This window comes from Glycine soja, chromosome 14 (assembly GCF_004193775.1).
Source record: "Glycine soja cultivar W05 chromosome 14, ASM419377v2, whole genome shotgun sequence".
In the NCBI taxonomy this organism is placed as follows: domain Eukaryota; kingdom Viridiplantae; phylum Streptophyta; class Magnoliopsida; order Fabales; family Fabaceae; genus Glycine; species Glycine soja.
The window spans coordinates 35,282,096-35,298,373 of record NC_041015.1 but is presented as its reverse complement, the minus strand read 5'-3'; the positions used below and the strand labels follow the sequence as shown (position 1 = coordinate 35,298,373).

General features: G+C 31.3%; 1 protein-coding gene across 1 annotated transcript; it reads left to right on the top strand.

The window, feature by feature from the left end:
• The first annotated feature begins 307 nt into the window (after window positions 1-307).
• LOC114384026 (proline-rich receptor-like protein kinase PERK1) lies at window positions 308-4,960 on the top strand. The gene is made up of 2 exons (XM_028343709.1): window positions 308-430; window positions 4,394-4,960. Exons 1-2 carry the CDS (start codon window positions 308-310, stop codon window positions 4,958-4,960), a joined length of 690 nt encoding a protein of 229 aa, XP_028199510.1.
• Window positions 4,961-16,278: the final 11,318 nt, after the last annotated feature.

The following is a 16,278-nucleotide window of genomic DNA, read 5'->3' as shown; positions in this document are numbered from 1 at the left end:
GATATATGTATTGCTTACAATTGCCAATCCAATCACAATTTCACTTTATTTAGGTAAAAATAAATAATTTAAAAACTAAAATCATATTCAGACATTTAAATAGTCGTGACGGTGTTTTCAAAAGAAGAAGCTCATGATATTATATGTTTTGCAAGTGGGCGATAAAAACAAGTGTATACAAATGCAAATAAATATACTACGATAATTACGACAAAAATCATCCTCATCAGGATACAGACGGTTCAAGTCTACAGCCAAATCTCATGCCCTTTCCTGATATATTTGGGAAGGACATCCAATCGGAAAGATGGGCAATGGGGAAAACACGTTAGGTGATGGGTCCGAGTTTGCATGGAAGGGTGGAAGGGCATTAGGAGTTATTGAGTTAGGATCATACGACAGAGGAGTGAAATCCAAGAATGGATACGTGGTGGGGGAAGGCTACGGAACATAAGACTGTGGAACATAAAATTGTTCATCATGATGCAAACCATATGCATGTGCTTCTAACCCTGATGATTGATGTTGGGAGTTATACATGAATTGAGTAAAATTGTTGAAAGCTTGCAAAGGAGTCAAAAGAAAAAGTTTCACCACAGGGTTGAGCCGGAGGCGGTGGGAACTCCCAAGCGTCGTGTTGCCTTCTTCGTCAATGAAGTCCGCATCCTTCCCTATGACCGATGACAATATTGACATTGTCCAGTGGCTGTGGAAAATGATGCGTTGATAGAGGAATTTGTTGTGTTGGTACGGTTATGTGATCCATTTCATTAAGAGCTTGCAACACATTTTCGGCCAGTCTTTTGGGGTTTTCGAGCAAACAGCTTGCGAGAAACATTTTTTGCAGTAGACATGAGTAAGTTTTGAATACTGTTGATAGAAAAAATTTCAACAGATTCAAACAGCAAAAAGAAAAAAAAACAGTAAAAGTATTTGGCTTTTATGCGAAAAGTTGTCACCAAGTTTCTACGCTTATCGTGCTGATGTTTTGAAGCGTGGAGATGTTACTGTTTTGAAGCTATGTTCTCAAGCTTGGAATTCACGTCATTTTTTATTCACTTTATCGTTTCCAAGCGGTGGACTTAGACAAGGGGTAGCAGTTGTTTTATGCTTTGGTGTCTAGCAAGTATATATGATTGTTTCACAACCTACATACTTTGACACTTATACTGTCAGAGGACTTATTTTTTGCTTTTAGCTTAGTTTAAAGTGCAAAAATAGATTAATTCTTGGGTTCATTTACAAAATACGGTGCAATTCTTGCAAGAATCAGAAGTGTCTATGAATGGCAAAACTCGTATTCCTGTTCGACGTAGATGAAGATGGAGTCGGCGGGAGGGTGCCAGGTCGGTGTTGTGAGAGCTTGGCAAATAACTTGTTTTTTTTCCCTATTTTAATTCAATAACTTTATTTTTGTTTTTTACAAAATTCAATAATTTGTTTTTTTTTCGGTATTTTAATTCAATATTTGGTTAAGAAAACAAAAATCTGATGTATCAAATTTAATTGAAGTTTATTAATCTCAACCATATGTTATAATGAAATTAAAGGTCAAAATTTGTGCATTTTACTCTCTAAAAGTATAAGATGCAATTTAGAGGCCAATCCTCAAATTACATGTTTAAGAATGTTCTTATCATCTAAAATTGGCCCCCATTAGTATAGCCTTTGGCCAACAAACGCGAGCGTACAGGGCTTGAAAGACTGCATACGAATGCGATTGATATTTTTTTAAAAAAAAAATTAAGTTTTTAGAGTCCCAATTTTTTCATATTCTAATTTTAGTTTTTAATTTTTTTTTTATAATTTTTAGTTTATAACAAGTTTTTATCAGTATCTTTAGTCGTTCAAATTGTTTTTGTTGATTTTTTGTCTCTTATTTATTTTTATGACTTATGATTAATCTTTATTTTATTTAATTATTTTTAATCTCTTATTTTTATATATTTTGATCTAATTTTGAACAATAAAAATAAATGAGAAGCTAATAATGATTAAATTTTTTGAAAGACTAGAAATGTCAATAAAAGCTAGCTAATAAAAACTAAAAGTTCATAAATAAATTTTAAAGGACTAAAAATTAGAATGTATAAAAATACTGACGAACTAAAAATTTAATTAATTTTATTTTTTAATACATGTTTACTGTTTAGGTGACACGCTGTACGCTACACACGTATCAACAAGTGTCAAAGATCAATTTGTAACATTTTCACTGGCGGCTTAGTGTAATAGTCACCACGCCTGTAAAGGTTCAATTTTTTTTTATTTTTTTTAGTTTAATTACCATTTGAAACAATTTTTTAGGTAGCATTGGATGGCGAAACGCCGGACATGGAGTAATTTTTTTCCAAAATTATCAAAAGGAGTAATATTTAAATTATTTTTAATTACTCATTTGGTCCTATAATTTCATCATTTATATCTTCTAATTTTTATAGTTTAAAAGTGATTTTTTTAGTCTTTACCATTTACATTTTAATTCTCTTTTTCTTAGTTTGAAAGTAATTTTGTTAGTCTTTATAATTTGTATTTTAATTTATTTTTAGTCCATATAGTTTGAAAGTAAATTTTTTAGTCCATATATTTTATATTTTAATTTTCTTTTAGTCTTTATCATTATAATATGAGTAATATTATCAATTATAATTAACTACAAAAATATTAACAAATAATTCGTAACTAATTTATCGTAAAATAATTTGTAATAAAAAAATAGTTGATAATTTATTACTAATTTGTAGCTAATTATTTTTATAGTAAGAACTAAAAGGTAATTAAAATAAAGATCACTTTTAAACTAGATGGATTAAAAGAGAATTAAAATACAAACTATAAGAATTAAAAAAAGCACTTTTAAATTACAGGGATTAAAAGAGAATTAAAATCTAAACTATATAGATTAAAAAAACCACAAAAAGTAAAAATCTTGAAATTATAGAGATCAAATGAGTAATTTAACTTTTAAATTAATGCTTCAAAAGAGATAAGTGGTAAGTTATCCTACGACTTTTAAATTAAAAGTTGTAAATTGTGTTATAACTTTCTTTTTCTTTTCTTTTTTGATTGAAGTTGTAAAAAATTTTATTACTTTAATTTTTATTTTTTTTTCCAACATGATTTTAAAGTCTTTTCAACACAACTTTAAAGTTGTAAGGATTTCTTTTTAAAAAGTCCTAAATAAATTTTTATTTTAATTATGTAATGAATTAATGTATGTTTTCTATTTTGGTTTTATTTAATATTTTCTATATTTTTATAGAAAATATTAAATAAAACAAAAAAAAACATACATTAATTCATTAAATAATTAAAATTAAAAACTTTATAATTTTTTTTAAAAAAAATCCTTACAACTTTAAAGTCATGCCAAAAAAAAATACAAAAATGAAATCATAAAATACTTTGCAATTTCAATAGAAAAAAGAAAAAAAAATTCTTATAACTTTAAGGTCGTGTTGAAATAGAAAATTGAAGATGTAATATATTTTACGATTTTAATGGAAAAAGAAAAAAAAATATTTCCTTACAACTTTAAAATCGTGTTGAAAAAAAAAATTAAAATCGTAAAGATTTTTATTATTTCAAAATTATTATTTTAATGAAGAAAGGAAAATTATATTGTAGCATAATTTAGGACTTTGACTTCAAAATTAGTAAGATAACTTAGGGCTTGTCTTTTCCAAGTATTAATTTAAATTTTACTTTTATTTTTTATAATTTTGAAAAGAAATTACCTTCTTCTGTCGGTCGTTTCGCCCGCATTGGATACTGGGCAATTAGTCTATTGCAGCTAAATAATAATCGCTAAAACTATTTTTTTAGGAGTATAATTACATCACACAATATTAACTGAAGTTAAAAAGAAAAACAAAAGTAATGCTCATGATAAATGTAAAGTAAATTGATGGTACATTACCCAGGATGCTGAGTTTTCCAATTATCATCTCGCACAGCATAGGTATTACCATCTTTTCAACCAATAAAAAAAAAATAGAAAGAAGAGCAAGCAACACAAGCCAAACAAGCTAAGTAAGTCCAATGAGAAGTGTTTTCCACTGCAAACAACCCGTAAGAAAACTTTGCATGAGAGTTAAGTTACTAAAACCATTGCCTAAATTCATACCCAACATTTTTCTTATAAATCTACCGCAAAATAACACTCAAGCCACATCACACCAACTCAAAGTATCATCTTTTGAAAACATAACAAAAGAAATTCTAAATGGCCTCAACTCAACCCAACAATGTCTACTTTCCAAATTTCCCTCCTCCATCACCGTCACACCCCTTCAATCCTCCACCACCACCCCCTCACTCATTTTCTCCTCCTCCTCCACCATTTGCAACACCACCACCACCACTTCGTCCAATTTCTCCTCCACCCCCAAAGGTGCTCCCACCACCGCCACCTCGTCCTGTTCTTCCTTCTCCGCCGCCACCTCGTCCTGTTCGTCCTTCTCCGCCGCCACCTCGTCCTATTCGTCCTTCTCCACCGCCACCACCTCGTCCCGTTCGTCCTCCTCCCCTCCCCCCTGCCCCTCTTCCACCTTCACCCTCTCCAAACAACCCCACAATCGTAATAGTCGTGGTTGCCTCATTGGGTGGCCTCTTGTTGCTCTCAATGCTCGCTTTTGCTCTATTCTGCTGCATTCAGAGGAGGAAGAAGAAGACACAAGAAACCGAAGTCATTCACTTTGATGAGCACAAAACGGTAAAGGAAACCATCGTGCCTGGTCCTTTCGGACGGAACACAGTTGTGGTAACGGTTGAAGATGATGTGCATATTGACGAAGAAATCAAGAAGAAGAACGAGAAAGGTGGTCACGGTCTGCATGCAAAATCCTCTTCGCCTGAAGCAGATCAAGGTACTTCTAGCAGCATTGTTGAAGTTGCAGCTACTCCTCCTCCGCCTGAAAATCATGATGATCATCATCACCAGCCTGAAAACAAGCTCTGATCGAAACAAGTATAAATATATGTACTTTCAAACGGAGAATTGCACATCCTTGTACAAAGACTCCCAACGAGGATCGTATAATTTCACGTAACTTCAGTGAATAAATGAATATCCTTAATTCTTTCTTTCAGCTTTATAAACCCTTCTTTGGTTAAATCTCCCTTTTTTTAATAGTGAAATCTCCATCTACCTTGTCAATAAAACTTTGGAAGTTTGAATTAATTAAATATATAAATCAAATTAAGTTGATATTATTTTCTTTAATTTTAGGTTATAACTACAGTTAAAATTTAAGATTTTAAATAACAAAACCACTTCGAGGATTATAATACGTGACTTTAAGCATTTTGGACAAATAAATCTTTTTCTGATTTTTTTTTCTAATTAATTTTTCTTATGGATTTATATGGAGGGTCAGTACCTAGTTGAGGGTACGATGGTAATTTTCTCTTATAATGTTGAACTATTTTCATTTGTCTAAGTCGTTATTGTTCTTAGCTAAGGGGGACAAGTAGGGCGTGCAAAGATAATTTGACGATAAGTCAGACAATACCTTAATATAGTTTTGAAAATAATAAATAAAAATGAACAATTATTTTACCTAGAAAGTCTCGCCTTGTGTATACATTTTCTAATGGACCAAAGGATCCATGGCCATTACCTTTATCTTAATTTGCTATTAATCCATTATTCTACAGTAATGACTCTTTAATACGGATGTTATTAATGTAACATGAGGTTTTCCAAATTTATCTTAATTTGCTATTAATCCATTATTCTACAGCAATGACATTTTAATATGGGTCTTATTAATGTAACCTGAGGTTTTCTTTTGGAAACATGTATATATAGTACTAGAGTGTTATGATCCTTGTCATGATAAATATTATTTAAAAATATTTTTATAAAATAAATTTTAAATATATATTTTTAATTTTTTCTGGTAAGAATTATTTATAATTTTTATTTGTTTATTCTTACCATTTAGTTATTAGTTATTGTTGTTTGTTATTAATAGTTTTGTTTTATATATAGTAGACTTTAAAAAAAATACAATGAGAGAAATGATAATTAAGTATATATTAAGTAGGTTAGTAATTTATTAATTTTTGAAAAATAATACTATAAACAATCTAAACATAGAGTTATTGGCTATAATAAAAAGCAAAATAAAATATCTATAGAATGACATTTTCAATTATGTATTTGTAAATTAAAATTTAAATTCATGTGATGAGTGTCATTCAAAACATATGTGTCGATTTTTGAAAAAAGATATAAAAAATTTTAATATAGAAGAATTTTTAAAATTTTGAATTAAGAATTATAAAATAAAATTAATATTTTTGTGCTAGATATCAATGTATCATAAATATAATAATTTTTAAGTTATTAATTATTATTATGTAGTATAAATAGATTCAATTAATTATTATATTTTATAAAACATGGAAATAATAAAAATAAGAATTAAACTTATGTTAAATAAATTATTTATATTTTATCTTAATTTGAATATTTGTAATTTTGAATCAAAAAACATTAATGCTATTAATTAATCTGAATTGAAATTTATATTACTCCTAATAACTTTAAATTAAATATTTTTTTAAAAAAATAATTGAGTATTTCATGTTGAATATTTTTTATTTTATAATTAAAATATTTTATTTACTTACTGAATTACAATGAGATGAGAAATACCTTTGTGGTCTCTCACCTAAGAAAAAAAATATAAACCGGTATTTTACAACACTTAATAGAATTATGTATTTTAACATATAAACCAGTCAAATCAATTTTTTTAAATTTATTATGCAAATAAAAGATATTTCTATTTGTTTCTACATTTTAAAATTTATTCTATTTATTAACTTTTTTTAATCCAATTTACCTATCAACTTATTTAATTATTGGTATGCATAGTTATTCTAGATTGATTTATCTTTGAAGATACATCTCTTTCTCATTTTTTGTTTTGTTTCCTAGACAATCTTCTATTCTTCCATTTTGTTTGAATTAAAAATATAAATATTAGATAATAATAACTTTCATGATTTCATGCAGTGATTGTGAAAGTATGTTCAATCAGAAGATACTATAAAGATTTTTGTTTTTGAATGTCATAATTATCTTAAAATTATTTTATGTAAAAATAATTATGCATAAATTATTATGTATGCAAATAAGTGTGAAGTTAACACATAAACAAAAAATAATGGAGTACATCCAAGGAGAATATTATTCGAAATTGACAAAGATATTTATTTAAAAGGTTTAAATGCAACTTTGATCCTCTTATTTTGCTCAATCCACAAATTTAGTTTGTCTATTTTAAAATAGAGAAATTTGCTTCATTTGTTAAAAAAAAAAAAAACTTGAGTTTTATCTTTTATTTCAAAAATAGAGAAATTTGATCCTCTTATTTTAGAAAAATTATAATTTTAGTCCGATCATAAATTTTGAATATAGTTTATTTCTTTTACTTTGATATAGTTGAACCTTGGACCAAACATATTCATTTTAGATATCATTAAAAATGGTTTAATTAATTATAAGGTAAGAAATAAAACGTAGATAACATTGAAGACTGAATCAAAATTATAAATATTTTAAAATATGAGGATCAAAATTATGAATTTTCTAAAATAGAAAAACTAAATGTCTCTATTTTGAAATATGTGGACTAAAATGATAGATTTTTTTAAAATGGAGGGATCAAATGTTTCTATTTTAAAATAAAAAGATTAAAATTACGAATTAAACAAAATAGGAGAACCAAAGTTAAAATTAAGCCTCTTAAAAGTTGTATATAAAATATGTTTATCAATTTCATATTCATTTATAACAATTAATTTTTTATTACTTACATCTGTTAATAAATAATTTGTTTAATAATAATAATAATAATAATAATAATAATAATAATAATAATAATAATAATAATAATAATAATAATAATAATAATAATAATAATAATAATACATATGTAGTAAAAAAGTTTAATTTGTGTAATTAATTATCATAAATCGTTGTTAATGATTTTTATTATTATAATTATAATTATAAAAAAGTATGATTGCAATTAATTATTATAATTACATTTGAATTATTATTATATAATTTAAAATGAATTTTCTTAAAAAAATAAATTTATTACTTAGAGTTCTTGAAAATATTATGTTTAAATATTTTTATTAAAAGTATTTTTGTACGTAATATTATAGATTCGGTGGGCCAAGACCTACTCAACCTAGTAGCTTTTTTAGGTCGTTTCTAAGAGTACTAGGCGATAGGGGTACAGAACATATTCATATTGAAAAAAAATACTTGCTTTTTATTTATATATAATAATATATAAAGAAAATATCTATTTTCATGTATTCATTTTGTATTCCTATTTTATTCTTAGAAAATAACACTGGTGTAGAAATATCATTAATCGCCTTTGAAAGTTATGTTGTGGAAAGTGTTAACTTTTTATTACAGTCTCTTAAAAATCGACTTAAAAAAACGTTAATTTTAAATTGATTTTTAAGCAAAAACCGTCTTATAATGTTACCCTTCTAAGATGAATTTTCACTAAAAAACATTTTAGAATAATAACATTCAAAGATGATTTTTAGTTTAAGATCATTTTAAAATAATAACATTCAAAGACAATTTTAAACTAAAAATCGTGATTTTTAACTAAAAATTATCTTAAAAGGATGACATTCTAATATGATTTTCAGTTAAAAATCATCTTAGATGTTGTACTTTGGATGACTCTTTTTTATCAGGTCACCAAGCTTCTCAAACAATGAATATAGAAGAAACCTTTAGATCACTTACAAAAGAATAACTTGTACAAGCTATGAATTACTAACTTTTAAGCAATACCAAAATGTTAATGAGAATTGCTTTGAAAACAAACACGACACAAGTCTTAGCATTTTGGCTTTAATTTAGATATTATGGTTGTGCCACTTCATCTCCATGAGAAATGGAGCAAGTATTATGACTCCTGTCAACTGGAAATATAAAGAAAAATTCCATACAATCCAATGGGAAAAATTTTCAACTTACTAACCCAGTTGCGTCATTTATCAAAGATGTCAAATAGAAGGCAAATCAATTATCACTCAAGCTTCTAGCATGAAATCAGAAGGCTTAGCATCATGTTAAGTAATCTATAATCCAATCCCAAATCAATTATTACATAGTAAAGTCAATGAAATATTTCAATCAACTTAAACATCGAAACCAAGTGAAAATGCTGAATTAATTTGGTCTCAACCTATGCTTTTGTTTCCAGCACTATCAAATATCAATTCATCATGATGTAAGCAACAAAGCAAAACAACACACTATAAAAGCAGGCAACTAATCAAAAAGGTCTGCCAAACCTTTAAAGAAGAAAATTTAGTATCAATGATCTGCAATTTAGTCCTCCAGTCAGTATGTGCTTCCTCACAGTATGTATGATCTGCAATTTAGTGGATGAAAATTATGCACAAATTAAAGGTTGAACTCATAAAATACAGCACAACCCCTACCAACAATGTAGTTTGCAGTCATAGGTATCATCAAACATCATTACCTCAAGTTAGAAACATTAAAATCACAGATAAGCATTCATATTTACAGGAGTCCATGACCAATTAAAATGTGAAAGCAATATCCCAAGTTAGCACTAGCTTCAGTTTAGTGTGCTTGAGAAATATTTATTTCTAATATTTTGCTGGGTAAAATTCATGTGCAGCTTCAGTGCAAAAGTACCCGCAAGTAAAAAATGGAGTCAGCAAAATATTAACTAATGTTAGAAAGAGAAAATTTCCAGCAGAAAAACAGGTACAAAACGAAAAAGGTTTTATCATTGTCATAACACATGGATATAAGCAGTTCACCTTAAACATTTCTTCTGGATTATCATTATAAAGAATCTGGATTAGACAGGAAACAGAGTTCTGCTCCTCTTTGAAATCATCTTCATCCAGCCAAAGGGGAGAGGAAAAAAATAAGTATAATGCAAGGAGAATGGATCACAAAAATAAGTATTATTTTATCTTACATTTATAAGAACATATGTAACATTAATGGGAGAAGTCAAATAGGCATTGTAAAAATAGACAAATGAGACTAGTCATGGTACTAAAATGACCTCATCATTAGGGATCCCATCAGAATCCTTGATAAGCCCCTTTATCAGTTCAAACAATGCTTCAACCTACACAAGCAAATCATGTTATGTTCTAATAAGAACTCACACCAGAAAGCACACAAGTAAGATATAACACCTTTTCTGAAGTAGAAATGCATTTTCCGTTTTTCATAATGCTTTGAATAATAACAGTTGCCATGACCTTCGTAGTCGGAATATGAAGGTATTCTATTACGCGAGGATAATTTGAAAGCTTCAACGCAATCATAATATCTTATATTTCTCTAGCGGAGCACTTAATAGAGCAACAATCTGCTTAGTTACCCTGTTGTCCTCAATTTTCCCCTTGCCAGAGAGTTTTTCACACATGCTCCCTAACAAGCATATACAGTTAGAGCAGATGTCTTACAAAACACAGGAATAAGTTTGCTTCCTTACATTAAAAGAACTACTGTTATGGCCGAAATCCCTAATCTGCAATTTCCTAGAATTCGAGAGCTAGGACTTTCCAGAAGCAAGATAGAGAAGATGAGTTTTATTCATTTTGCCCCCTTTCATTACATAGTAATTGCTTCATATAGTATTCTTGTGAATTGATACTAACAAAATTGTTAAATTCTGATGCTAGGGCCTAACAGAAAAAAAAGCTTTAAAAGATTCAAGAAGATTCCATCCTAACAGAATTGCAAAGCTCGTGGGTAATTCCCTAATGGGCCACTCTAAGCCACGTCAGCTTCCTTTTCCCTTTAGACAATAAAGTCCTTCAGGTACTGTGGTTTGGTCACCCTTCTCCTCTGCCTCTGGTTCTTCTCTGTTAATAACTGCTCTGTTTGTGTTTCTGTTAATGGTGATTGTGGAGCTTCATTCATAACATTCCCCTGTGCTTCGAAAAGCACCTTGTCCTCAAGGTGATACTCTGCTTTGAGTTCATCCCAAGATTCCCACGTAGCATCATCTGGGTGTAGGCCTTTCCACTGGACCAATACCTTCAGCCTTGGAGGATCCATTTCTGTATCCCATTTAGTGTTGAGGATAGGCTCAAATGGGCTATCAAAGGAATTAATTCAAGGTAAGTCCATTTGGCTAGAAGCTTATAAGAACAAAATTGCCTAAATTATTTCCAAATATGCATGTGAATTAGGAAGCATCAACAAGAATCAAGCCAAGGCTATTGTGCAAAATCAATGGGGCAAAACACACCAAAAGATTATGATGATGGATGGCTCAAATTCTCACAAAGGTAAACTTATCACTTTCAAATTGAGCTTTCAAAACTATCATGACATGTAGAGGAAAAACAAGGATTTCAAATCACAAAATGTCAAGAGACTTTTATTTTGAGAACAATTACCCATTACTTGAACATATCCTATAATTCAAAGAAAAACATGCAAATTTAACACAACAAAACTAATAAAATTAAACTAGAACCCAACAAAACTAACAAAATTAAACTAATTTAACACAACTATCAAAACCAAAACCAAAGAACACTCCCCCCCATACTTAAACAACACATTGTCCTCAATGTAGCACAAGTAAAAGATTAAAAGCAATTAAACCATCAAATAGAGTCGGACAAATGTAATAAAAGTAAAGAAGGAGATAAGAGAAAGAAAACTCCCTAAGTCATGGCGGAAAAGAAGTAAGCTGAAGTAAGGAGATCTTTTGAGCAAGGACAACCCCCAATGTGTAATTGGATGCATCGCACATTAGCTCAAATGGGGTTGTCCAATCAGGTGCCTGAATGATAGGGGTGGTAGTCACCACACGCTTGAGGAAATTAAAAGCCTCTTTGCATTTATCATTAAAGTCAAACTCCACCTCCTTTTGCAACAAGTTGGATAGTGGAAGGGCTACCTTGCTAAAATCTCTTATAAAGCGCCTGTAGAATCCTGCATGACCAAGAAAAGATCGCACCTCTCGCACGCAAGAGGGGTAAGGTAATAGTGAAATAATAGAAATTTTTGTAGGATCTACTGCAATGCCCTTATTTGAAATAATGTGGCCTAAAACTATACCTTGCTCAACCATAAAATGACATTTTTCAAAATTTAGAACGAGGTTAGTTTCAGTGCATCTATTCAAAACCTTTTCCAGACTATCCAAACAAATATCAAAAGAGGATCCATATACAGTGAAATCATCTATAAACACCTCTATGCTCAAAAGGAGTCGATGAATGCCTTACCCACATGGCTCAAAGCCTTCAATGAATTGAAAATGAGTCATTTTATTCGATATGCTAAACCCTCCTCAGTTTTGGATTCTTGAACAAATTTTGTAATTTTTTATATTCTTAGTATTCATGTATTTACTTATCAAATCACATAAGCATTTCCTGAAAACACCTTTTCGATAACATATGGTCCATCCCCAATTTGGTGACCATTTACCAAGAACTTTCAATTTCGTAGCCATTGGTAATATAACTTTACAGACCAAATCTCCAATTTCAAAATATTTTTTCCTCAATTTTTTATTATAGTATTTATCAACTTTTTCTTTTTGGCAAATAATGTTTTCTAAAGCAATTAAACGTTCTTCGTCTAAGACATTCAACTCGTCATACATCATATCCCAATAGTCTGGATAGAGATTTTGTTTTGTCTTTGAATTTGAATCGAATTTATATTTATTTCGATAGGTAACATCGCTTCGTGCCCATAAACCACCTTAAAAGGAGTAACACCAATGGCCCTTTTGGGTGAATTTTGATAAGCTCAAAGAACTTGATCTAAACTTTCATTCCAACTCCTAGGTTTTTGGCCAACATGTTTCTTAATTAAGCTTATCAAAATCTTATTTATGGCTTTGACTTGGCCATTTGCTTGTGCATAATAAGGTGAACAATTTAATAACTTAATATTTCGAGAATTGACATATTGAATCACTTTTCTACCAGTAAAAATTGTTCCTCGATCTGTTGTAAGTGTTTCAAGAATACCAAATTGAAAAATAATATTTTGTTCTATGAAATTTATTATGTCCCCTTGATCAACATTTCTCAAGGCAATTGCTTCTGCCCACTTGGTAAAGTAGTCCAATGCAGCCAAGATATATTTATGTCCTTTCAAAGAAGATGGATGAATTTGACCTATCGAATCTAAAGCCCATCCTTGAAAAGACAAGGTTTTGTTACTGAATGTAACTCACTTGCTGGAACTTGTTGGATGAGACTATGTTTTTGGCATTCTTCACATGATCTTGCATAGCTAATGCAATCTTTCAAAATATTTGGCAATTAATAGGCTTGTTGAAATAACATCCACTTCATCTTTTCACCAGCTAGGCGAGAACCACATTCCTTCATGAGTTTCAACCAAAGCTATATAAGCTTCTGATTCTCCCAACCATTTTAACAAGACTCCATCTATAACCTTTTTATACAACTCATCTCCAATAATAACATAATTTACAACTATATACTTTATCTTTTGATCCACAGATAAATTAGGATTTTGAAGGTAATCGACTAAGGGTTCTCTCTAGTCGTGAGTTGTCAACACATTTATATTTAAAATTTCTACTTCTTCCTATAATTTTTCCTTGATAGTTATCAAAGTTTTGAAATTTTGCGATGCAATCCTACCCTCTAAGGGCATTGGATATAAGATTCCAAGAAAATTGGGCCAGAGATGCAAGAGAAGACCCTAAGGTTCTCATGAGCCTTAGGGTAGATTTTGGGCCCATGGGCTAAGTATGAATCCACTTATCTTTGTACATATTAGATTAAGGTTTTATTATTTTTGGACCTTGTATTTAGGGCTCCATAGTGTAGGGAGGGTACCATAGTAATGTAGGATTTTTCAACCCTTGTATTTTAGGGCACGAGACTAGTTTTTGTATTAGGGGTAGTTTTGTAATTTCACATGCACTAAGTGCGCTATTTGATGTGTGTGTGTTGGGAGAGAAATTTAATTGAATTGGGAAAAGCCCAATCCAATTAAATTTTGGACCATCCTAAGGGGGAGGTAAGCATTTGCTTGCTACACCCCATTGCCACATTATATAGTCACACTTTGTGCATATCCTTGATGCTTTACATGTGATGTAGGCTCCATTGGAGCTTGTAGGCCAAGGATCTTCTTCATCAATGGATTCCTTTGCTTCTTGGAAGATGAATGGCAGCGGAATGGAGAAGGAAGAGAGAGAAGAGATGCCACTTCAAGGAGAAGATGAGTCTAGAAGAAGCTCACCACCATAGGAGGCCATGGATAAGAGCTTGGAGGAAGAAGGAGATGAATGAAGGGAGAGGGAGAGAAGAGCACGAAATTTTGTGCTCTAAAAGAGCTCTGAAATCTGAAGTTAATATTCAAATGATCAAAGTTGAAAAAAATGCACACACATGACCTCTCTTTATAGCCTAAGTGTCACACAAAATTGGAGGGAAATTCAAATTTCACTTGAATTTGAAATTGAATTCGTGGAGCCAAACTTTGGAGCCAAAATTTAACTAATTATGATTAGTGAATTTTAGTTATGGTTCAGCCCACTAATCCAAGATCAATTCCAAGATTCTCCACTAAGTGTGCTTAGGTGTCATGAGGCATGAAAAACATGAAGGACATGCACAAAGTGTGACTATATGATGTGGCAATGGGGTGTAGTAAGCAAATGCTCACCTCACCCTCTAAAATTTAATTGGATTGGGCTTCTACCAATTCAATTAAATTTATTTCCAACCACACACATCAAATATCCACTTAGTGCATGTGAAATTACAAAATTACCCCTAATACAAAAACTAGTCTAGGTGCCCTAAAATACAAGGCTGAAAAATCCTATATTTCTAGGGTACCCTACCTACAATATGGAGCCATAAATACAAGGACCAAATATAATGACATCCTAGTCTAATATGTACAAAGATAATTGGACCCAACCTTGGCCCATGGGCTCAGAAATCTACCCTAAGGTTCATGAGAACCCTAGGGCCTTCTTCAGCAGCTCTAGCCCAATCTTCTTGGAGCCTCTTGCTCATGGTTCTAGTGACTGGTCCCTTCCTAGGAAGGATTGCATCATCCCCTTCCCCTTGAAGAGGATTTGACCTCAAATCTGTTAGTTCCTCCTCCTCAATATCAGCTCCACCTGCAAAAGGAATTAAATTAGAAATGTTAAAAGTGGTGCTAACTCCATACTCTTCTGGGAGGTCCAACCTATAGGCATTGTTATTGATCCTCTCCAAAACCTGAAAAGGTCCATCCCCTCTAGGGCTAAGCTTGGATTTCCTTTTAGTAGGGAATCTATCCTTCCTAAGATGGAGCCAAACCCTATCACCCTTATTAAGAACTAGCTCTTTTCTTCCTCTATTGCCTTTAGTTGAATACACCTTTGTTTGGTTCTCTATTTGGTTCTTAACCCTCTCATGCAACTTCTTTACAAATTCTGACATAGATTCCCCTTCTTTATGTATAAAAGAAGTGTCTAGTGGGAGGGGAATGAGGTCTAACGGTGTTAGGGGATTGAACCCATAGACAACCTCAAAAGGGGACTGCTTGGTGGTTCTATGAACCCCCCTGTTGTAGGCAAATTCTACATGAGGAAGATACTCATCCCAAGACTTATGGTTGCCTTTCAGAAGAGCCCTTAAAAGGGTGGATAAAGACCTATTCACTACCTCTGTTTGCCCATCAGTTTGTGGATGACAAGTGGTAGAGAAAAGAAGTTTAGTTCCTAGCTTAGCCCATAAGGTTTTCCAGAAGTGGCTAAGGAACTTAGCATCTCTATCTGACACAATGGTCCTAGGAAAACCATGGAGTCTCACAACTTCCTTGAAAAAGAGTTTTGAGATGTGGGAAGCATCATCCACCTTTTGGCATGGTATAAATTGTGCCATCTTGCTAAACCTATCCACCACCACAAAGATAGAGTCTACACCTCTTTGGGTTCTAGGAAGCCCAAGGACAAAGTCCATACTAATGTCTACCCAAGGTGCAGATGGGATGGGTAAGGGTGTGTATAGCCCATGAGGCATCACCCTAGACTTGGCTTGTAAACAAGCCACACACCTAGTGCAATGCTTATGGACATCTTTCTTCATATGGGGCCAATAAAACTTTTCTTTGAGTAAGACAAGGGTCTTGTCTATCCCAAAGTGGCCCATGAGCCCACCCCCATGGCTCTCTTTCACAAGTAATTTCCTAATGGATCCTTGGGGTATGCAAAGCTTTCT

Excerpts from the sequence above, each read along its gene's own strand:
- LOC114384026 (XM_028343709.1), top strand. The coding sequence starts at position 308 with ATGGGCAATGGGGAAAACACGTTAGGTGATGGGTCCGAGTTTGCATGG. Across the intron at positions 431-4,393 it reads AATCCAAGAATGGATACGTG|GTGCTCCCACCACCGCCACC; the intron begins GTGGGGGAAGGC and ends CCACCCCCAAAG.